Here is a 24,171-nt window from a genome sequence, read left to right as displayed (position 1 = left end):
CCCAGCATCAGAGTCTTTTCCAATGAGTCAACTCTTCGCATGAGGTGGCCAAAGTACTGGAGTCTCAGCTTTAGCATCATTCCTTCCAAAGAAATCCCAGGGCTGATCTCCCCTATATAATAGGAATTTCCAAAAGTGAAAAAGGAGAAAAGAGGGGTGAGGTAATACTGAAACATAAGGACTGAGGGTTTTCAGACTTGATGAAAGGCATAAATGTTCAGTTTCAGCAATCAGAAGTTCCAAGCAGGAAAAATTAAAGAAGTCTACACTTGGCCACATGATAATGAGAACTTCAAAGATAGAGATACTCTTAAGAGTTACAAGAGAAAAAGAGACTATCAAAAAGCATTGAAGATTTATAGTTGATTTTTTAATAGCAAAAAATAGGGCCAGAAAACAGTGTGTATGAGTCTACCTATCTATTTAGCTATGTATGTATGTTCTTCTGTTTTCCCCCTTTTAAATTAAAATACAAATTTTATTATAGGCTAACTTTACAGCTTAGTCTCTAAATAACAATGTTCATATGGGGCTGTAACTAAATTTGGGAAGTAATTAACATGACCCAGAGATAGTATGACTGTCTCCCAGAGATAGACCGTTGGAACTTTGCTGCTTCTTATTCTGGGGAGAGAGTAAAGACAACTTTCACTTGTATGAAGGATAGCTGCATCTTACTAGTTGGAAACTAAGAGAGGTTTTTTGTTGTTTTATATGGAAACTAAATTCAAATATATGTAGAAGAGTCAAAGTAGCTGAGTAGACAAAAGAGATTTAGGAACTAATTCTCAGTGCTCCGGCCCTACCCTTCTGTGCTCTGCTTTGTGTGTGTGTGTTAGTCAGTCAGCCATGTATGACTCTTTGTGACCCCATGGACTGTAGCCTGCCAGGCTCCTCTGTCCGTGGAATTCTCTAGGCAAGAATACTGAAGTGGGTTGCCATTCCCTTTTCCAGGAAATCTTCTGACCCAGGGATTGAACCTGGGTCTTCTGCATTGCAGGCAGATTCTTTACCATCTGAGCCACCAGGGAAGCCCTTATGTGTGGGACTCTAAATCACATTTCTGTTTTGCCAGCTGGCTCTATATTAAATTCTGTGAATAGGGGATGCTGGAGAGTCTGTAGGCTGGCAGATGAAGGTAGTTCCTGAAGCAGTAGGTGAATCAAGTTTTCTGGTTTTCAGCCTTGTGGAACCAGTTTCATTACACTTTTTTCAGACATAGTAGCTGAATGCATGTGCGTATGCAAAGTTGCTTCAGCCATGTCTGACTCTTTGTGACTCTATGGACTGTAGCCTGCCAGGCTCCTCTGTCCATGGAATTCTCCAGGCAAGAATACTGGAGTGGGTGGCCATGCTCTCCTCCAGGGGATCTTCCCAACCCAGGGACCAAACCTGTGTCTCTTATGTCTCCTGCATTGGCAGGCAGGTTCCTTACCACTAGTACCAACTGGGAAGTCCACAGTAGCCGCACATGTCAGTATTCTAAGGTAAAATGACCATCTACACGTCTAGACTTAGTCAAACCATGATCAAGCATGAATGTAAAATAAAGATTTTTCAGACAAAGACTGATTCTTGTTGAAACTACTAAGAACAATTTACTTGAGGAAGAGTAAAGTCAACCCCCAAAAAGTAGAAGAAATAATGGTGAGCAAAGAAAGTGATCAGATCAGATCAGTTGCTCAGTCCTGTCCGACTCTGCGACCCCATGAATCGCAGCATGCCAGGCCTCCCTGTCCATCACCAACTCCCAGAGTTCACTCAGACTCATATCCATTGAGTCATTGATGCCATCCAGCCATCTCATCCTCTGTCGTCCTCTTCTCCTCCTGCCCCCAATCCCTCCCAGCATCAGAGTCTTTTCCAATGAGTCAACTCTTCGCATGAGGTGGCCAAAGTACTGGAGTTTCAGCTTTAGCATCAGTCCTTCCAAAGAAATCCCAGGGCTGATCTCCTTCAGAATGGACTGGTTGGATCTCCTTGCACTCCAAGGGACTCTCAAGAGTCTTCAACACCACAGTTCAAAAGCATCAATTCTTCGGCGCTCAGCCTTCTTCACAGTCCAACTCTCACATCCATACATGACCACAGGAAAAACCATAGCCTTGACTAGACGAACCTTTGTTGGCAAAGTAATGTCTCTGCTTTTGAATATGCTATCTAGGTTGGTCATAACTTTCCTTCCAAGGAGTAAGCGTCTTTTCATTTCATGGCTGCAGTCACCATCTGTAGTGATTTTTGAGCCCAGAAAAATAAAGTCTGACACTGTTTCCACTGTTTCCCCGTCTATTTCCCATGAAGTGGTGGGACCGGATGCCATGATCTTCGTTTTCTGAATGTTGAGCTTTAAGCCAACTTTTTCACTCTCCACTTTCACTTTCATCAAGAGGCTTTTGAGTTCCTCTTCACTTTCTGCCATAAGGGTGGTGTCATCTGCATATCTGAGGTTATTGATATTTCTCCCGGCAATCTTGATTCCAGCTTGTGTTTCTTCCAGTCCAGCATTTCTCATTATGTACTCTGCATATAAGTTAAATAAACAGGGTGACAATATACAGCCTTGATGAACTCCTTTTCCTATTTGGAACCAGTCTGTTGTTCCATGTCCAGTTCTAACTGTTGCTTCCTGACCTGCATACAGATTTCTCAAGAGGCAGATCAGGTGGTCTGGTATTCCCATCTCTTTCAGAATTTTCCACAGTTTAATGTGATCCACACAGTCAAAGGCTTTGGCATAGTCAATAAAGCAGAAATAGATGTTTTTCTGGAACTCTTTTGCTTTTTCTATGATCCAGCGGATGTTGGCAATTTGAGTTGGCAATTTGATCTCTGGTTCCTCTGCCTTTTCTAAAACCAGCTTGAACATCAGGAAGTTCACAGTTCACATATTGCTGAAGCCTGGCTTGGAGAATTTTGAGCAGTACTTTACTAGCGTGTGAGATGAGTGCAATTGTGCGGTAGTGTGAGCATTCTTTGGCAGTGCCTTTCTTTGGGGTTGGAATGAAAACTGACCTTTTTCAGTCCTGTGGCCACTGCTGAGTTTTCCAAATTTGCTGGCATATTGAGTGCAGCACTTTCACAGCATCATCTTTCAGGATTTGGAATAGCTCAACTGGAATTCCCTCACCTCCACTAGCTGTGTTCAGAGTGATGCTTTCTAAGGCCCTCTTGACTTCACATTCCAGGATGTCTGGCTCTAGGTCAGTGATCACACCATTGTGATTATCTGGGTCGTGAAGATCTTTTTTGTACAGTTCTTCTGTATATTCTTGCCATCTCTTCTTAATATCTTCTGCTTCTGTTAGGTCCATACCATTTCTGTCCTTTATTGACCCCATCTTTGCATGAAATGTTCCTTTGGTATTTCTGATTTTCTTGAAGAGATCCCTAGTCTTTCCCATTCTGGTGTTTTCCTCTATTTCTTTGCATTGATCGCTGAGGAAGGCTTTCTTATCTCTTCTTGCTATTCTTTGGAACTCTGCATTCAGATGTTTATATCTTTCCTTTTCTCCTTTGCTTTTCACTTCTCTTCTTTTCACAGCTATTTGCCTCCCCAGACAGCCATTTTGCTTTTTTGCATTTCTTTTCCATGAGGATGGTCTTGATCCCTGTCTCCTGTACAATGTCATGAACCTCATTCCACAGTTCATCAGGCACTCTATCTATCAGATCTAGGCCCTTAAATCTATTTCTCACTTCCACTGTATAATCATAAGGGATTTGATTTAGGTCATACCTGAATGGTCTAGTGGTTTTCCCTACTTTCTTCAATTTAAGTCTGAATTTGGCAATAAGGAGTTCATGATCTGAGCCACAGTCAGCTCCTGGTCTTGTTTTTGCTGACTGTATAGAGCTTCTCCATCTTTGGCTGCAAAGAATATAATCAATCTGATTTCGGTGTTGACCATCTGGTGATGTCCATTTGTAGAGTCTTCTCTTGTGTTGTTGGAAGAGGGTGTTTGTTATGACCAGTGCATTTTCTTGGCAAAACTCTATCAGTCTTTGCCCTGCTTCATTCCATATTCCAAGGCCAAATTTGCCTGTTACTTCAGGTGTTTCTTGACTTCCTACTTTTGCATTCCAGTCCCCTGTAATGAAAAGGACATCTTTTTTGGGTGTTAGTTCTAAAAGGTCTTGTAGGTCTTCATAGAACAGTTCAACTTCAGCTTCTTCAGCGTTACTGGTTGGGGCATAGACGTGGATTACTGTGATATTGAATGGTTTGCCTTGGAAACGAACAGAGATCATTCTGTTGTTTTTGAGATTGCATCCAAGTACTGCATTTTGGACTCTTTTGTTGACCATGATGGCCACTCCATTTCTTCTGAGGGATTCCTGCTCGCAGTAGTAGATATAAGGGTCATCTGAGTTCAATTCACCCATTCCAGTCCATTTCAGTTCGCCGATTCCTAGAATGTCGACATTCACTCTTGCCATCTCGTTTGACCACTTCCAATTTGCCTTGATTCATGGACCTGACATTCCAGGTCCTATGCAATATTGCTGTTTACAGCATCAGACCTTGCGTCTATCACCAGTCACATCCACAGCTGGGTATTGTTTTTGCTTTGGCTCCATCCCTTCATTCTTTCTGGAGTTATTTCTCCACTGATCTCCGGTAGCATATTGGGCACCTACTGACCTGGGGAGTTTCTCTTTCAGTATCCTATCATTTTGCCTTTTCATACTGTTCATGGGGTTCTCAAGGCAAGAATCCTGAAGTGGTTTGCCATTACCTTCTCCAGTGGACCACATTCTGTCAAATCTCTCCACCATGACCCGCCCATCTTGCATTGCCCCACGGGCATGGCTTAGTTTCATTGAATTAGACAAGAAAGTGATAAGCATGTTTAATTTTTGTGGAAGGCTGCATTTAAATTGCTCTACTCTTGCTTTTAATATACTCACTTGGCAAAACTCCATTCCTGGTTAAAAGAAGTATCTGTTTATTCTGTGTCTGCAGCCATGAAGCTGCACTAGAGTTGAAGTTAACTATGCTGTTTTCAATTTAAATTGATGATCATGAAGCTCAAGTAGGTCTTTATTTCTGTTGGGCAATCACACTATACTCGGTTGGTCCATTAACTTTCCCACTCTACTTGTTGACTGCTTCACATCATTTCTCTTTCAAACCACCACTTCCTTCTTTTCTATTTAATCACAACTTCTTTTATCTCTCTAATTAAAGAAGTCCTTATGGCAGAAACTGAAGAAGAACTAAAGAGCCTCTTGATGAGGGTAAAAGAGGAGAGTGAAAAAGTTGGCTTAAAACTCAACATTCAGAAAATTAAGATCATGGCATCTTATCCCATCACTTCATGGCAAATAGATGGGAAAATAATGGAAAAAGTGAAAGATTTATTTTCTTGGGCTCCAAAATCACTGCAGATGGTGACAGCAGCTATGAAATTAAAAGACGCTTGCTCCTTGGAAGAAAAGCTATGACCAACCTGGATAGCATATTAAAAAGCAGAGACATCACTCTGCCAGCAAAAGTCCATCTAGTCAAAGCTATGGTTTTTCCAGTAGTCATGTATGGACATGAGAGTGGAACTATAAAGAAAGCTGAGTGCTGAAAAATTGATGCTTTTGAACTGTGGTATTGAAGAAGACCCTCGAGAGTCCCTTGGACTGCAAGGAGGTCCAACCTGTCAATCCTAAGGAAATCAGTCCTGAATATTCATTGGAAGGACTGATGCCGAAGCTGAAACTCCAATACTTTGGCCACCTGATGGGAAGAACTGACTCATTTGAAAAGACTCTGATGCTGGGAAAGATTGAAGGCAGGAAGAGAAGGGGATGACAGAGGATGAGATGGTTAGATGGCATTACCAACTTGATGGACATGAGTTTGAGTAAGCTCCAGGAGTTGGTGATGGACAGGGAAGCCTGGAGTGCTGCAGTCCATGGGGTCGCAAAGAGTTGGACGTGATGAGTGACTGAACTGAACTGAACTGAAAGAAGTCCTAATCACCAACCACCAGGAAATTCCCTATTCACACTGTTTCTAAATCTTATCCTCTCAATTTCTCTTAAACATCATTCAGTTAGGCTTCTTTCCACTTTCACCACCTACAACATCTCTCTCTTTTTCAATTTCTCTTTTTGATATTACCAGTGGTCTCCATGTGGCTATACACAATGGTCAATTCTCAGCCCTTATCTTACTTGGATTATCAGCAGCATTTAACTCTGTTGATTTGCCCTCTAATCTGATACGGCAGATGCTATAGATGCACTGACCAAATCTCTTTAACCTTTGCCATTTTAATGCACACTAGCCCAACCTTCAATTGCCAGTATCTCTGTCTGAAGGATTTCTTTGTGTACGTTGTGTTACAAAATGATCACCACAATAAGTCTAGTTAACATCCATCACAGTGGCTCCTTTTAAAATATATCAAAATTCAATTACTTTTTTTTTTGGCAGTGACTCCAGGCAAGTGAGGGATCTAGTTCTCACCCCACCCAAGACCAGGGGTCAAATCTGTGTCCCCTGAAGTTGAAGCCCAGAATCTTAACCACTGAACTTCCAGAGAAATCCCTAATTTTCATCACCTTATTGTTATCCAAAGTGAAAGTGAAGTCTCTCAGTCGTGTCCGACTCTTTGCGACCCCGTGGACTATAGAGTACCAGGCTCCTCCATCCATGGGATTCTCCAGGCAAGAATACTGGAGTGGGTTGCCATTTCCTTCTCCAGGGGATCTTCCCGACCCAGGGATCGAACCCCGGTCTCCCACATTGCAGGCAGACACTTTAACCTCTGAGCCATCAGGGGAACCCCATTGTTATCTAACCTGGTATTAAAAACCATCATCTTTAATGTGGATTACTCTAAAAGCCTCTTAAATGGTTTCCCTGTTTCTATTTTTGGTTTCTTTCCTCCACTTCCCCACCTCCACTGCTTCATCCCACCATCTGTTCACACAGAATCCAGAAAGATCTGATGAAAGATTAGGTCAGATTATATCATGCCTCAGCTCTAAATCCTTCAATGGCTTTCCATTTCTCTTAGGAAAAAGCCCAAGACCTGGCAGGGCTTTCATGGCGATGGCTGATCTTGTACCCATCACATCTCTCTTCTCATCTCCTATTACTGTTTTCCTTACTTATTCAACTTCAGCTACATTGGCCTTCTTGCTGTTTCTTTAAAAGCCCAGATATGCTCCCCGCTTTGGGCCTTAGTTCTTATTTCCTTTGCCTGCAACACTCTTTTTCCAGAAGTCCCACATGGCTGAAACTCATACCTTCTTCAGGTATTTGCTCAAATGTCACCATCTTAAAGAGACCCGATTCTCTATTTAAGACCATAACTGCTCCTTTTCCCAACATACTTTGCTCTCCCAGTCTCCTTTAGTGTAGTCTACTTTTCATTCTTCTCTACAGAATTTACCACTTTCAAACAGGAAATGGCAACCCGCTCCAGTGTTCTTGCCTGGAGAATCCCAGGGACGGAGGAGCCTGGTGGGCTGCCATCTATGGGGTCGCACAGAGTCGGACACGACTGAAGTGACTTAGCAGCGGCAGCAGCAGCAACATACTATACAATGTACTTATTTATTATGTTTATTGTTTACTGCTTATTTCCTCTGCTAGATTGTAAGCTCTGTGGGGGAAGTTATATTTGTTCAGTTTACTGATGTACTGTAAATGCCTCAAACAATGTCTGGCATGTATTAAGTGCTGAATAAATAGTTGTTGAATGAATAAAGAAAGGAAACACTATTATATTAAAAACACAGTTCCATATAAAACTTCAAGACCAAATAATAATTGTAATATCTCACTCACCTGTAATATTTTTAACTTTATCCGTCAACACATTTAAATCAATCTTCTCATTATCTTGAAGATAAAAAAAAATTTTTTTGGAAAAATGATATGAAATCCTTAAATTATGAAGCAAAATCCCCAAATTCAACCATTTGAAAACATTTCCCTAGAAGTTTATTAGCTTTTAATGTCAGAGATCATAATTGTAATTAAAACAGTTCCTGCATTTTACTGTATCAAAAACCACACAGCACAGTGGACGAGCAAGGTTTAAAGTCCTCTCCTTTCCTTTGAGACACTTTTTTATTAGGTTAGTCTTTCTCAGACAGGAGTTTGAAACTTATTGAGAATGTAAAAATTTTGCTTAAAAATTATGTCTCCATTTCACCAGTGTTGGCTTTCCCTTTGGGCTTATGCTCACCTTGGCACCAAGTGATGCCCTTAAAGGACAGAGTGCTGGTGTGCATGTCTGTGCTCGTAGCTTGCTGACACAGTCATCATCACCTTGATGTATTTGGCTAAACTTCCAAGTTATATTTGTTCTGTTTACTGACAAAATTTTTGTTCTGCAGTACCCATGCTCAATGGAAAGACTTTTTCATAGACCATTAACTTAGTTTCTTTAGTCAGTATTTCTCAAAATAAAACCAGAAGCTACTGGATATCAATAGATACATTTTAATGAGTTTATAAAATTCCAAGTTTGAGAAACACTAAATTGGGATGTTACAAAAGTAATTAAAGGATTATTGTTGCTAAGTTGCTAAGTTGTGTCCGACTCTTTGGGACCCCATGAACGGACGCATGCCAGGCTTCCCTGTCCTTCACTATCTCCCAGAATTTGCTTAAACTCATGTCCATTGAGTGGGTGATGCCATCCAGCCATCTCATCCTCTGTCGCCCCCTTCTCCTCTTGCCCTTAATAGTAAAAAGATGCCATTACACTAACAGGCAAGACTCAGTTTGCAACCTTAAAGCTGTCCATGGACAAGCTCATTCTCCACTCATGACTTGGTCAAGGGTGCCAATTCATCACTGCTCAAATGTGTTTGCATTCTTGTATTATTTTTAATATTCCTCAGATTTTAAGTTCTCCCAAGGGTGAGATACCAGTTTAATGGTTTGTTCAAGAGTGATGTTCCATAAATGCTTTGTTGTTGTTCAGTCACTCAGTCATGTCCAACTCTTTGCGACCCCATGGACTGCAGCACACCAGGCTGCCCTGTCCTTCACTATCTCCCAGAGTTTACTGAAATTTATGTCAATTGAGTCAGTGATGCCATCCAGCCATCTCATCCTCTGTTGCCCACTTCCCCTCTTGCCCTCGATCTTTCCCAGAATCGATGGGGGGAAAAGGTTATTGTGAGATTATATAAAATCATTTATGCAAAACTTTTGAAAATTGTGAAGCACTATAGAATTTTTTTTTTTTAATTCCACTCAATTTAAAAAAAGAAAAAAGAATGAAGGTACCACTTACTTGGAAAAACCCATATTCATTGACTTGGGTCAATCTTCCATTTTTACTACTTCCCCAGGGGGGCAAGTGCCTTTCAAAATTTCCTGATTAATTGTTCTCAGCTCTACTAGTATAAGAAAAGTCTCCGTTCATTTCAGTTCAGTCACTCAGTCATGTCCTACTCTTGGCGACCCCATAAACTGCAGCATACCAGGCCTCCCTGTCCATCACCAACTCCTGGAGTCCACCAAAACCATGTCCATCGAGTCGGTGATGCCATCCGACCATCTAATCCTCTGTCATCCCCTTCTCCTCCTGCCCCCAATCCCTCCCAGCATCAGGGTCTTTTCCAATGAGTCAGCTCTTTGTATCAGGTGGCCAAAGTATTGGACTTTCAGCTTCAACATCAGTCCTTCCAATGAACACCCAGGACTGATCTGCTTTAGGATGGACTGGTTGGATCTCCCTGCAGTCCAAGGGAATCTCAAGAGTCTTCTCCAACACCACAGTCTAACACATGCCAAATTTAATGCCAATTGGTAACTTCACTATACATCTTCTTAAGATCATTAATTCTGTAGTTCGTGGCAATATTAGCAGAGTGGTTGAAAGACAGTTTCTGGAGCCAGATTGCCTGTCTACCACTAGCTCTCTGACTCTAGGCAAGCTACTTGTTTTCTCTGTGCCTTAGTTTCCTGATATATAAATTAAGCATTAAAATGAAACTTATAGAGTAGTTTCGAAGATGAAATGATATAGTAAACTGCTTAGAACAGTGCCTTGCACAAGTCAGGACTATGTAAGTGTTGCACACTGCTATTTGATGCTGGATTAACAGTAGGGACTCGAGGATTGAAGTATTGACACTAGTTCTCTGAAATCTACAAAATCTCTAGTTCAGTAAATCCTCCACAGTCTTAAAAAAAAACACAACAACCCAATGATTAAAAACTTGAGTATTCTTGTTAGACCTTGGCAGTTCCTATGGAGAGTAACACTTGTCATCTGTATTGGGCAGCCTTCTTGGTGATCTTTCCTGAGTGATAGTTACTTGGCTTCAGCTGTGCTGAAGGCCTCATTCTTTTTCTTCTTTTCATATGTTATACATCATATCTTCAGTCATTCCAGCCCTGACACTGGCCTCATATCCAAAGTTTTGCTAAGGGGTATATTGATATCAAAACTCTCACCATCAACTGGTAGGTGGTCCTTTAGTTCCTGGATTTCTTCCTCTGTGAGTTCAATTCCCATGTTTTTAAGGCAAATGTCCACTTTATCTGAAGATACCTTTGTCCCTTAAGAAAGAAAGGGATGGATATTAGAAATATTTCTAGTGATGTAAAGAGTGGATTATTTTAGCTCATACTGAGGCGTCAATAGTTATAGACAATAAAGAGCAAAGAACAAATGGCTGAAGAAAACATGGTCTTGGTGTCTAAGTCAGAAATTCCTAAACCTTGATCTCTGGTATTTGGAAAACTTTTAAGAGAAGAAACTGAGGGGTTGGAGGTGTCTGATGTGTGCGTGTGTGTGTTAGTTGCTTAGTCGTGTCTGACTCTTTGCAACCCCATGGAGACTGCGGCCCACCAGGGCCCTCCATCCATGGGATTCTCCAGGCAAGAACACTGGAGTGGGTTGCCATTTCCTTCTCCAAAAGAAACTATAGAAAGAAAGAAAGTGAAGTCACTCAGTCATGTCCAGCTCTTTGAGACCCCATAGGCTGTAGCCTACCAGGCTCCTCCAGCCCATGGAATTTTCCAGGCAAGATTACTGGAGTGGGTTGCCATTTCCTTCCAGGAAGTATCTGATAAGTCATGACAAAGACTTAAAATTAACCTTTATAAACATGTCTGTACAGTAGGATTTGAAACTTGCTAAACTGATGGAGAACTATCCATCCATCCATCCTGTCCATGGATTTACTCTATCATAATCCTATACATTTAATAACACACATTTCTAGGTACTGTCTCTGGAAAGTCAATATCAATATGACTGAAAGAGGCCCAGTAATCTGAATGCCAAATCTTACCCTCTTCCCCAGTTATTCTGGTATACAACTTTATTTGGGAACCAAAGCTTTGGGTTTACTGTAGTTAAACAATTTTGGTGAATGTACAGTACCTAAGGCATATAAAGAATAAATACTGAATTAATAACTCAGACAGCAGGATTAAAAATCTGAAATATGTAAAATAGAGTTTTTGAAAATAAGAACAAAGCTCAATGTCCTCAGTTTTAATTGCCTTTTCATCATACTTCTCACTCACCTTCAAGAGACCTTAATTCTTTCATCAACCTGTTCATATACACTCTTCTTTTGGCTGCAAGAAAGGGAAAAATCCAAGGATCAGACAGCAGTGTAGATATTTTAAAATAGAATAAAATATGCATAATTTTAGAAATACAAAGACTTGCATGTTTTATTCAAGATATTTTTATTATTTCACTTAAAAGCCTAAAACTCAGGAATGGAAACAGCTCTCAACTTGGTAAAATCATTTTGGTGGGGAGGGCGTGAGACATTCTGTAAATAGTGCATATTAGTCATGTAAGTCCATAGTCTCAAGTTTCCTTGAAGGTCACTGTGATTTTTTTTCCCCACTGTGATACTTTTAATGCTCACCATCAACTGGAAGATTGTTCAGTAGTTCCATGCCTTTATCTTCTGTGAGCTCTATCCCCATATTTTCCAGAAAATTTTCCAGGTTACTATTATCAACTTTCTCACCTTTAAAATGTAAAACATGGTAATGATTGACAATTTGAAGAATGATGATTCTTTATTATTAAAAAAATCCCTATACTGTCTTTGTCAATTTAGCAATGAAGCAAACCTGGCAAGAATGCAAACTACTGCTAAGACATGATCTTAGGGCATTTTGGCTAAACAAAAGTGATCAAAGTTAGGCTGTGAGTCAGTAGATGGAAACATTCATCAGTAAATAGGTAGAGTGAGAGAATATATCAATAAGGAAATAACTGCTATGAAAATAAAATTTTAGGCATGCATTAAAATCCCGGTTTTGTAGTTTTTTTGATCATGTGTCATGGAACTATAACAGGCTTTTCTCCAGGGCCTTCTTTCTTTTTACAAAATTTGTTTATTTTTTAATTGAAGGACAATTGCTTTACAGAATTGTTGTTTTCTGTCAAACCTGAACATGAATCAGCCATAGGTATACATATATCCCCTCCCTCTTGAACCTCCTTCCCTTCTCCCTCACTATCCTACCCCTCTAGGTTAATACAGAGCCCCTGTTTGAGTTTCCTAAGACATACAGAAAATTCCTGATGGCTATCTATTTTACATATGGTAATAAAAGTTTCCATGTTGCTCTCTCCATACATCTCACCCTCTCCTCCCGTCTCCCCATGTCCATAAGTCTGTTCTCTATGTCTGTTTCTCCATTGCTGCCCTGCAAATAAATTCTTCAGTATCATCTTTCTAGATTCCGTATATATACGTTAGTATATGATACTTATCTTTCTCTTTCTGACTTACTTCACTCTGTATAATAAGCTCTAGGTTCCTCCAACTCATTAGAACTGACTCAAATGTATTCCTTTTTTATGGCAGAGTAATATTCCATTGTGTATATGTACCACAACTTTTTTATCCATTCATCTGTCAATGGACATCTAGATTGCTTTCATGTTCTAGCTATTGTAAATAGTGTTGCAATGAACAATGGGATACATATGTCTTTTTCAGTTTTGGTTTCCTCAGTCTGCTAACTTCATCAAGCTTTTGACAGACATGGACCACCTTCTCCCTCAAGGTTATTATTCTAACCATATTTTTTATTTGTATCATTTCCTTTCTCAAAAGGTAAGGATCTCAAAAATGTATACCCTCTCTATATTCTGTTTTACCATTCTAATTTTTCTTCTCATTCAGTTCAGACAGTTCAGTCGTTCAGTCATGTCTGACTCTTTGCGACCCCATGAATCGCAGCACACCAGGCCTCCCTGTCCATCACCAACTCCTGGAGTTCTCTCAGACTCATGTCCATCGAGTCAGTGATGCCATCCAGCCATCTCATCCTCCGTCGTCCCCTTCCCCTCCTGCCCCTAGTCCCTCCCAGCATCAGAGTCTTTTCCAATGAGTCAACTCTTCACATGAGGTGGCCAAAGTACTGGAGTTTCAGCTTTAGCATCATTCCTTCCAAAGAAATCCCAGGGCTGATCTCCTTCAGAATGGACTGGTTGGATCTCCTTGCACTCCAAGGGACTCTCAAGAGTCTTCTCCAACACCACAGTTCAAAAGCATCAATTCTTCGGCACTCAGCCTTCTTCACAGTCCAACTCTCACATCCATACATGACCACAGGAAAAACCATAGCCTTGACTAGATGGACCTTTATGGCAAAGTAATGTCTCTGCTTTTGAATATGCTATTTATGTTGGACAAAACTTTCCTTTCAAGGAGTAACCGTCTTTTAATTTCATGGCTGCAGTCACCATCTGCAGTGATTTTGGAGCCCAGAAAAATAAAGTGTGACACTGTTTCCACTGTTTCCCCATCTATTTCCCATGAAGTGATGGGACCAGATGCCATGATCTTCGTTTTCTGAATGTTGAGCTTTAAGCCAACTTTTTCACTCTCCTCTTTCACTTTTATCAAGAGGCTTTTGAGTTCCTCTTCGCTTTCTGCCATAAGGGTGGTGTCATCTGCATATCTGAGGTTATTGATATTTCTCCCGGCCATCTTGATTCCAGCTTGTGTTTCTTCCAGTCCAGTGTTTCTCATGATGTACTCTGAATATAAGTTAAATAAACAGGGTGACAATATACAGCCTTGACGAAATCCTTTTCCTATTTGGAACCAGTCTGTTGTTCCATGTCCAGTTCTAACTGTTGTTTCCTGACCTGCATATCGATTTCTCAAGAGGCAGGTCAGGTGGTCTGGTATTCCCATCTGTTTCAGAGTTTTCCACAGTTTATTGTGATCCACACAGTCAAAGTCTTTGGCATAGTCAATAAAGCAGAAATAGATGTTTTTCTGGAACTCTCTTGCTTTTTCCATGATCCAGTGGATGTTGGCAATTTGATCTCTGGTTCCTCTGCCTTTTCTAAAACCAGCTTGAACATCAGGAAGTTCACAGTTCACATATTGCTGAAGCCTGGCTTGGAGAATTTTGAGCAGTACTTTACTAGCGTGTGAGATGAGTGCAATTGTGCGGTAGTGTGAGCATTCTTTGGCAGTGCCTTTCTTTGGGATTGGAATGAAAACTGACCTTTTCCAGTCCTGTGGCCACTGCTGAGTTTTCCAAATTTGCTGGCATATCGAGTGCAGCACTTTCACAGCATCATCTTTCAGGATTTGAAATAACTCAACTGGAATTCCATCACCTCCACTAGCTTTGTTCGTAGTGATGCTTTCTAAGGCCCTCTTGACTTCACATTCCAGGATGTCTGGCTCTAGGTCAGAGATCACACCATCGTGATTATCTGGGTTGTGAAGATCTTTTTTGTACAGTTCTTCTGTGTATTCTTGTCATCTCTTCTTGATATCTTCTGCTTCTGTTAGGTCCATACCATTTCTGTCCTTTATCGAGCCCATCTTTGCATGAAATGTTCCCTTGGTATCTCTAATTTTCTTGAAGAGATCTCTAGTCTTTCCCATTCTGTTGTTTTCCTCTATTTCTTTGCATTGATCACTGAGGAAGGCTTTCTTATCTCTTCTTGCTATTCTTTGGAACTCTGCATTCAGATGCTTATATCTTTCCTTTTCTCCTTTGCTTTTCACTTCTCTTCTTTTCACAGCTATTTGTAAGGCCCCCCCCAGACAGCCATTTTGCTTTTTTGCATTTCTTTTCCCTGGGAATGGTCTTGATCCCTGTCTCCTGTACAATGTCATGAACCTCATTCCACAGTTCATCAGGCACTCTATCTATCAGATCTAGGCCCTTAAATCTATTTCTCACTTCCACTGTATAACCATAAGGGATTTGATTTAGGTCATACCTGAATGGTCTAGTGGTTTTCCCTACTTTCTTCAATTTAAGTCTGAATTTGGTAATAAGGAGCTCATGATCCTTCCTATAGTGCCCTTTTGCACTCATATGTCATTAAATTTCAATTTCTGTATATTGTCAATCTCTTTGTAGACTCTTACCTTCTTTCTTAAGTTAATTTCACCTTTTCCTAATAGACTTTTCTATTATTATTATTTATTTTAATTTTTTATTTAGAGAAAACTGCTCATTATTCTATATCCCATTTCCTTAGGGCTTTGCATTCTCCTGGATTTTGGTTGTTGCTTTCTAACTATGCTGAAACCTTTCCTCTTTTGAGATTTATGAAACACTTTCTTTTTATTGTCACTTAATTGATTTCTTGGTTGTGTCAGGAGCTTATATCCTATTACTCACAGTCTTTCTCTGCACTCAAACTCCTGGCATCGTTACAGTGAATTCCAGTCTTTATTCAGAGGGCTCATTCAACAACTTATTCTCCAGATCTCTGATCTCCTTATCCTCAGACTTATCTCATAAATTCTATAATAGTTAACTGACATGGACATACCCTTGACTTTGCTATCACCTGGAAGTTTTTAAAATCTTAAATTCAGAACTTCATATTTGCCCACCTCATTTACTTCCTTACTCCTACCACACATGTTATAATCTCTGTAGAGCCCTTCATTCTACCCCCTCACTTTTCTCTAAGTACATAATTTCCATTATAATTTCCATTTTCACTTCCTTCCCTATCTGCCCATACTCGACCACCTAATCAATCTCTTGACTACACCTTTCATGTCTTTATGCTTTCATTCTTTTGGCACATCAGCCTTGAGAAACCCCTAACTTGGTCCACCTGAAGAATACCATAATCATGGGAAAAGTTACTTATTTATGATAACTGACCTTATTTGACTCTTGGCAGTTCTCTGCAGTGCTTTCGTATATTTCTCTAGTTCCTATTTTCTACCAAAGTAATCTGAAACCAGCAATGTCCATGCATGCTAAGTCATTTCAGTTGTGTCTGACTCTGCAACCCTATGGACTGTAGCCCGCCAGGCTCCTCTGTCCATGGGATTCTCCAGGCAAGAATATTGGAGTGGGTTCCCATGTCATCCTCCAGGGGATCTTCCCAACCCAGGGATTGAACCCATATCTCTTATGTTTCCTTCTTTGGCAGGTAGGTTTTTTTGGGCCACCTGGAAAGCCCAAAATCAGCAATACTTTTTTTGAAGTTCCCTACCCAGCGTCCGAGGTCAGGGGCGGCGACGAGAGGAGTTACCCTACGTCCAAGGTCAGGGGCGGCGAGGAGAAGAGTTACCCCGCGTCAGAGGTCAGGGGCCGCGGCCGGGAGGAGATACCCCATGCCCCAAGCCTGAGGCCAAGGGCGGAGGTGGGGAGGAGCAACCCCACGACGGAGGCCAGGGGCGGTGGCTGGGAGGACCAACCCCACGTCCAAGAAGCCGTGGCTGCATGGGTGCAGGAGGGCCTAGAGGAGCTATCCCACATTGAAGGTCATGAGGGGCGGCGGTGAGGCGATAACCCTCGTCCAAGGTAAGGAGCAATGGCTGCGCTTTGCTGGAGCAGCCGTGAAGAGATATCCCACGCCCAAGATAAGAGAAACCCAAGTAAGACGGTAGGTGTTGCAAGAGGGCATCAGAGGGCAGACACACTGAAACCATACTCACAGAAAATTAGTCAATCTAATCACACTAGGACCACAGCCTTGTCTAACTCAATGAAACTAAGCCATGCCTGTGGGGCAACCCAAGACAGGCGGGTCATGGTGGAGAGATCTGACAGAATGTGGTCCACGGGAGAAAGCAATGGCAAACCACTTCAGTATTCTTGCCTTGAGAACCCCATGAACAGTATGAAAAGGCAAAATGATAGGATACTGAAAGAGAAACTCCCCAGGTCAGTAGGTGCCCAATATGCTACTGGAGATCAGTGGAGAAATAACTCCAGAAAGAATGAAGGGGTGGAGCCAAAGCAAAAACAATACCCAGCTGTGGATGTGACTGGTGATAGAAGCAAGGTCCGATGCTGTAAAGAGGAATATTGCATAGAACCTGGAATGTCAGGTCCATGAATCAAGGCAAATTGGAACTGGTCAAACAAGAGATGGCAAGACTGAATGTCGACATTCTAGGAATCAGCAAACTGAAATGGACTGGAATGGGTGAATTGAACTCAGATGACCATTACATCTATGACTGTGGACAGGAATCCCTCAGAAGAAATGGAGTGGCCATCATGGTCAACAAAAGAGTCCAAAATGCAGTACTTGGATGCAATCTCAAAAACAACAGAATGATCTCTGTTCGTTTCCAAGGCAAACCATTCAATATCACAGTAATCCAAGTCTATGCCCCAACCAGTAATGCTGAAGAAGCTGAAGTTGAACAGTTCTATGAAGACCTACAAGACCTTTTAGAACTAACACCCAAAAAAGATGTCCTTTTCATTATAGGGGACTGGAATGCAAAAGTAGGAAGTCAAGAAACACCTGAAGTAACAGGCAAATTTGGCCTTGGAATATGGAATGAAGCAGGGCAAAGACTGATAGAGTTTTGCCAAGAAAATGCACTGGTCATAGCAAACACTCTCTTCCAACAACACAAGAGAAGACTCTACACATGGACATCACCAGATGGTCAACACCGAAATCAGATTGATTATATTCTTTGCAGCCAAAGATGGAGAAGCTCTATACAGTCAGCAAAAACAAGACCAGGAGCTGACTGTGGCTCAGATCATGAACTCCTTATTGCCAAATTCAGACTTAAATTGAAGAAAGTGGAGAAAACCACTAGACCATTCAGGTATGACCTAAATCAAATCCCTTATGATTATACAGTGGAAGTGAGAAATAGATTTAAGGGCCTAGATCTGATAGATAGAGTACCTGATGAACTATGGAATGAGGTTCGTGACATTGTACAGGAGACAGGGATCAAGACCATTCCCAGGGAAAAGAAATGCAAAAAAGCAAAATGGCTGTCTGGGGAGGCCTTACAAATAGCTGTGAAAAGAAGAGAAGTGAAAAGCAAAAGAGAAAAGGAAAGATATAAACACCTGAATGCAGAGTTCCAAAGAATAGCAAGAAGAGATAAGAAAGCCTTCTTCAGCGATCAATGCAAAGAAATAGAGGAAAACACCAGGATGGGAAAGACTAGGGATCTCTTCAAGAAAATCAGAGATACCAAAGGAACATTTCATGCAAAGATGAGCTCGATAAAGGACAGAAATGGTATGGACCTAACAGAAGCAGAAGATATCAAGAAGAGATGACAAGAATACACAGAAGAACTATACAAAAAAGATCTTCATAACCCAGATAATCACGATGGTGTGATCACTGACCTAGAGCCAGACATGCTGGAATGTGAAGTCAAGAGGGCCTTAGAAAGCATCACTACGAACAAAGCTAGTGGAGGTGATGGAATTCCAGTTGAGTTATTTCAAATCCTGAAAGATGATGCTGTGAAAGTGCTGCACTCGATATGCCAGCAAATTTGGAAAACTCAGCAGTGGCCACAGGACTGGAAAAGGTCAGTTTTCATTCCGATCCCAAAGAAAGGCACTGCCAAAGAATGCTCACACTACCGCACAATTGCACTCATCTCACACGCTAGTAAAGTACTGCTCAAAATTCTCCAAGCCAGGCTTCAGCAATATGTGAACCGTGAACTTCCTGATGTTCAAGCTGGTTTTAGAAAAGGCAGAGGAACCAGAGATCAAATTGCCAACATCCACTGGATCATGGAAAAAGCAAGAGAGTTCCAGAAAAATATCTATTTCTGCTTTATTGACTATGCCAAAGACTTTGACTGTGTGGATCACAATAAACTGTGGAAAATTCTGAAACAGATGGGAATACCAGACCACCTGATCTGCCTCTTGAGAAATCTGTATGCAGGTCAGGAAGCAACAGTTAGAACTGGACATGGAACAACAGACTGGTTCCAAATAGGAAAAGGAGTTCGTCAAGGCTGTATATTGTCACCCTGTTTCTTTAACTTATATGCATAGTACATCATGAGAAATGCTGGACTGGAAGAAACAGAAGCTGGAATCAAGATTGCTGGGAGAAATATCAATAACCTCAGATATGCAGATGACACCACCCTTATGGTAGAAAGTGAAGAGGAACTCAAAAGCCTCTTGATGAAAGTGAAAGAGGAGAGTGAAAAAGTTGGCTTAAAGCTCAACATTCAGAAAACGAAGATCATGGCATCCGGTCCCACCACTTCATGGGAAATAGATGGGGAAACAGTGGAAACAGTTTCAGACTTTATTTTTGGGGGCTCCAAAATCACTGCAGATGGTGACTGCAGCCATAAATTAAAAGACGGTTACTCCTTGGAAGGAAAGTTATGACCAACCTAGATAGCAAATTCAAAAGCAGAGACATTACTTTGCCAACAAAGGTTCATCTAGTCAAGGCTATGGTTTTTCCTGTGGTCATGTATGGATGTGAGAGTTGGACTGTGAAGAAGGCTGAGTGCCGAAGAATTGATGCTTTTGAACTGTGGTGTTGGAGAAGACTCTTGAGAGTCCCTTGGAGTGCAAGGAGATCCAACCAGTCCATTCTGAAGGAGATCAGCCCTGGGATTTCTTTGGAAGGAATGATGCTGAAGCTGAAACTCCAGTACTTTGGCCACCTCATGCGAAGAGTTGACTCATTGGAAAAGACTCTGATGCTGGGAGGGATCGGGGGCAGGAAGAGAAGGGGACCACAGAGGATGAGATGGCTGGTTGGCATCACCAACTCGACGGACATGAATTTGAGTGAACTCTGGGAGTTGGTGATGGACAGGGAGGCCTGGCGTGCTGTGATTCATGGGGTCGCAAAGAGTTGGACATGACTGAGCAACTGATCTGATCTGACCCCACTACTGTGCCTTTTTTTTTTTTTCCCAGTAGATGATTTTGTTTTCCACTTTATGGAGAAAACTGAAGCTTTGAGGTAAATTCCTCTGAATTTAACTCCACATTTACACAGATTCTCTTTCTGACTTGAGGTCTGACTGACTCAGAGAAAAGAGGTGGTTTCAGATTCTTACCCACATATTCAACCGCCTAGCATTCAATTTCCCATAGATGTCTCACAGGAATCCCAAACTCAATATGACCAAAATGAAGACTATATCTTTGTTCCTAAGTCTGTTTTGCTGAAGTTTTTATTTTGGTAAATGTCATTACCACCTACCCAACTACCCAACTACCCAACTCAGAAACTAAGGAGTCATCCTTCACTCCATCCTTTTGCTTTATTTCCATAGCTCATGAGTAGCCAAATCCTATAGATTCTACATCTGTAACATCTCTTACATATGCCCCTTTCTTTCAAGTCTCATAAATAATGTTTAGTTCTGCCCTTTATTGTCTTTGGCCTGAACAGTTACAATCTGCTTCGTAACTAGTCTCCCTGACTCTATTCTAGCACACAAATCTCCATCCATCATTTATTCTTCAGCTTGAGTAATCTTTCTAATTTGCAAATCTAATCACATAGTCCCCTGTTTAATACCCTGGAATGACTCCCCACTCAGCACAGAACGAAATTCACACTCCTTTATTTGGTATCCAAGGTCCTCCACAATTTGTTTCCTATATTAGTTTCCTGATGTTGCTATATGTTACAAATTACCAAAATCTTGGTGATCTAAAACAACATGGATTTGTTTCTTGTGCAGTTCTGGGGGTCAGAGGTCTGAGTCAGTCCCACTGGGGTAACATCAAGATATCAGCAAGGCTGGCTCCTTCAGGAGGCTCTAGAGAGAGAATCCGTTCCCTTGCATTTTCCATGTCTGGAGGCCACTTACTTTCCTTGGTTCATGACCCCTCTTCCATCTTTAAAGTCAGCAGTATAGCATCTGGCTTCCATTGCTGCATTGCCTTCTACTTTTTCTGTCATCAAATTTCACTTTGCTTCCTTCTTCTAAGGATATTTGTGATTACATTTAGGGTCAGCTGGATAATCAAGGATATTTTCTCCATCTCCAGATCATCCTTAGTCACATTTCCACATATATGGTCTTTTGCCATATAAGGTAACAGCCACAAGTTCTGCCCATCCCACTCTGTCTGGCAAAACTGACTCACCTTTCAAGGATCAGCTCACTGTTGCCCATACTATTAAAGCATTCACCAGTTTCTCCTCCTCAGGTTCAAGTGACCATTCTGCTCTTCCTTTGCTTTGTATAGGTTTTAAACAAAGCACCTATAACATTTTATTGCACTGCTTTATAGTTTTTCCCTTGCCCCGACTACATAAGCTCCTGGAAGTTTGGTTTTTATGTATCTATACTTAGAATATAGTAGATGCTTAACAAGGAGTTAATAAAAATCTAACTTACCTGTAAAAAAGTTTCCTTCATCCATTACCACACTCACGTCTACTTTCCCCTCATCTGTAAGAGAAGACAGAATTGTATGCATAAAGACAATAAAAGAGAGAAATGGAAGACAGATATAAGTTATACGCTGAAGAAAAACATGAAATTCAGCAAATATTATGGTTTGCTTTAGAGTTTTATCCTATTGTCATTCCAAATGGATAGTGTGGAAAGACAAACCTCTTGATTATAAGGAGGATACTTAACTCACACTTCCAACTTCACTTTTATTCTATTAAGATAAACTTTACATGGTAGAATGGTGGACTGACATTTAAAAAGTCACCTTCTCTACTTTCAGATCTGGAAAAATTCTTTTTTTTTTTTATTGATGATAAGGTTAATAAGCATCTTAAAAGGGGCAAATGCTCAAGTAGGAAAGATTTGACTTGGAGCATTGAAAATACCTACTTTGGGGGACTTCTCTGGCAGCCCAGTGGTTAAGACTCCATGCTTCCACTGCTTGGGTTTGATACCTGGCTGGGGAACTAAGATCTTACCTGTGATGCAATGTGGCCAAAACAAAACAAACCAAAACAACTTATTTTTTTGCTCAATCCACAGGTAACACTTAGCTGTATTCGGGGACTATCCATACTCAGTATTTAAAAAAAAGAGCTTCGATCAACCTGACTGAACTTTAATAAGCAGTTTAAAAATCTTTATTTGTATTTTCCTTTTAAATGGGGGTATTTAGAAGGAACAGCCTGATGGATGAACAGTGTCTCACAGGAAGCTGTCTGTTCTCATGTATTTCAGTTAGTTCTACAGAAGACTCATGAATAGCCTGAAACAGGTCTCTAATGTTATTTCCTGTGGGCTCATTGACCTCAGAATTGGTACTCCAGGAGTTGGCTGATACGTCCATGATCAAAACCACTGTTGTGGCATTCTAGTAACATTTAAAATACCTAGAAAATACGATAATAAATATATCTACATCCTTTTATAGGCAGGTCAAAAATACTGGGAAACTATGTATTTCCAGTAATAAAGAAAAAACTATCCTGTGGAAAATGTCCATTTCTCTGGCCAGAGCAAAGGCATACTTAAGTGGCATTGTGTCGACATGAATATATATGGGTCATTATAATTACCAGTAACAAAATCTACTATTAAATGCCTACTATGTGTTAGGCCCTATCCTAGAAACTTACAACATTTAGGAAAGGTAACTATTACATTCTTCTTCTTTTTTTAAGAAACTAAGACTCAGGGGGATTAATTTGAACAATCTTGCACAGACAGAGCTGAGATTTAAGTCTGTGTCTTATTCCAAATTTCAAATTCTTTCCATAATTCCATATAATCAGTAGAGCCAGTGGGATAAAGTCCAGGTTTTTACTGTTTTTCTCAAAGGGCTCTGTTATCTTGCAAACTTTTCCCAGTGGATACTTGTGGGCCTCACTATTAGGGGTTACTCTAACACATGCTAGGTGTGACAGTTATAAAGGAAAATTATTTTGGAACTATTTCTTCATTTTGAACTTGTTTCTCGTAGTTCAGAATTCATCCTAGCTAAATTTTTTCCTGTCTTTTTCTTAAGACTACTTTCCACCTTAGTCTATTTGCTTACTTTCAAACTTTCCTTATCAAATATTCCCTCCATTTATTTATTTATTTTGCTTCTCCTTTTGGTCTGCTAATAATCTTTACTCCGCTCTGGCACAATGCTAAACTTTGCTAAATCTGTGGACAGCTAACTTCCTAGGGAAAGTCAAGTAAGATAAATTATCAGAGTACTCATTTCCAAACATCTTTATACATATTTCTAGTTCAAAGTCCTATAGATATCTCAAATTCAAAATGTGTAAAACTGAAACTATTCTTTTGATATCGTAACCTGAATCTTTCCTGAATTCTCAAATTGGCTATGATACAGTTTATGATTTAGTCACAAGGAGATGTCTGCTTCCTAAAAAAAATGTTTTAAAGCTAAACTTTATTATTAGTTTTGGCCACATGGTATGTGGGATCTTTGTTCCTGGCCAGGGATGGAAACCATGGCCTCTGCATTAGAAGTGTAGAGTCTTGACCACTGGACCTCCAGGGAAGACTCTAAAATTTTTCTTCTTTTTCACAACTCACCTGTAATCAGTCACTTAAGCCCTATCCATTTTAATTTTAAAATGTTTCCCAAATCAGTCCATGATGACTAATCCATCACTAACTTCCCTTCACTTGCCCAGGCCCTTATCACCTCTTGTTGGAACATAGCAATACGTTTTAAATTTGAGTCTTTCTTTCCAATAGTGCCCTCTATGTTGCCATCAGCACCGACTTCCAAAAGTGAAATATTCTAGATACACTACTGCCTATAGCATGAAGGCTAAAATTGAAGAGAGAAACAGACAAGTAAAGTATAATACTTGGAGAGTTCAATATCAAATTTTTGATAATGGCTAGAACACCTAAATAGAAAAACAGTAGAATAAAGAAGACAAACAATATTATCCATCATAAAACATCCTCCAGGATACACCATTATGCTAGGTCATAAAAACGTCTCATTCAGTTCTGAGATCACAGGAAGTATGTTCTCTGACTACAGTGGAATTAATTCAA

At 40.6% G+C, this 24,171-nt stretch overlaps 1 protein-coding gene across 1 annotated transcript in view; it reads right to left on the bottom strand.

The window, feature by feature from the left end:
* EFCAB3 (EF-hand calcium binding domain 3) overlaps positions 1 to 24,171 on the bottom strand; it is a 147,495-nt gene that overhangs the window by 79,824 nt on the left and 43,500 nt on the right. Inside the window, exons 20-24 of the mRNA XM_024980197.2 lie at positions 21,568 to 21,621; positions 11,860 to 11,964; positions 11,504 to 11,557; positions 10,424 to 10,528; positions 7,793 to 7,846 (exon numbers count right to left, since the gene is read on the bottom strand). Coding sequence (XP_024835965.2) covers positions 7,793 to 7,846; positions 10,424 to 10,528; positions 11,504 to 11,557; positions 11,860 to 11,964; positions 21,568 to 21,621 — 372 coding nt within the window. The remainder of the gene's footprint in view (positions 1 to 7,792; positions 7,847 to 10,423; positions 10,529 to 11,503; positions 11,558 to 11,859; positions 11,965 to 21,567; positions 21,622 to 24,171) is intronic.

The sequence above is a fragment of the Bos taurus genome, chromosome 19 (assembly GCF_002263795.3).
Source record: "Bos taurus isolate L1 Dominette 01449 registration number 42190680 breed Hereford chromosome 19, ARS-UCD2.0, whole genome shotgun sequence".
Lineage (NCBI taxonomy): Eukaryota > Metazoa > Chordata > Mammalia > Artiodactyla > Bovidae > Bos > Bos taurus.
This window is presented reverse-complemented; position numbering and strand designations above follow the sequence as displayed.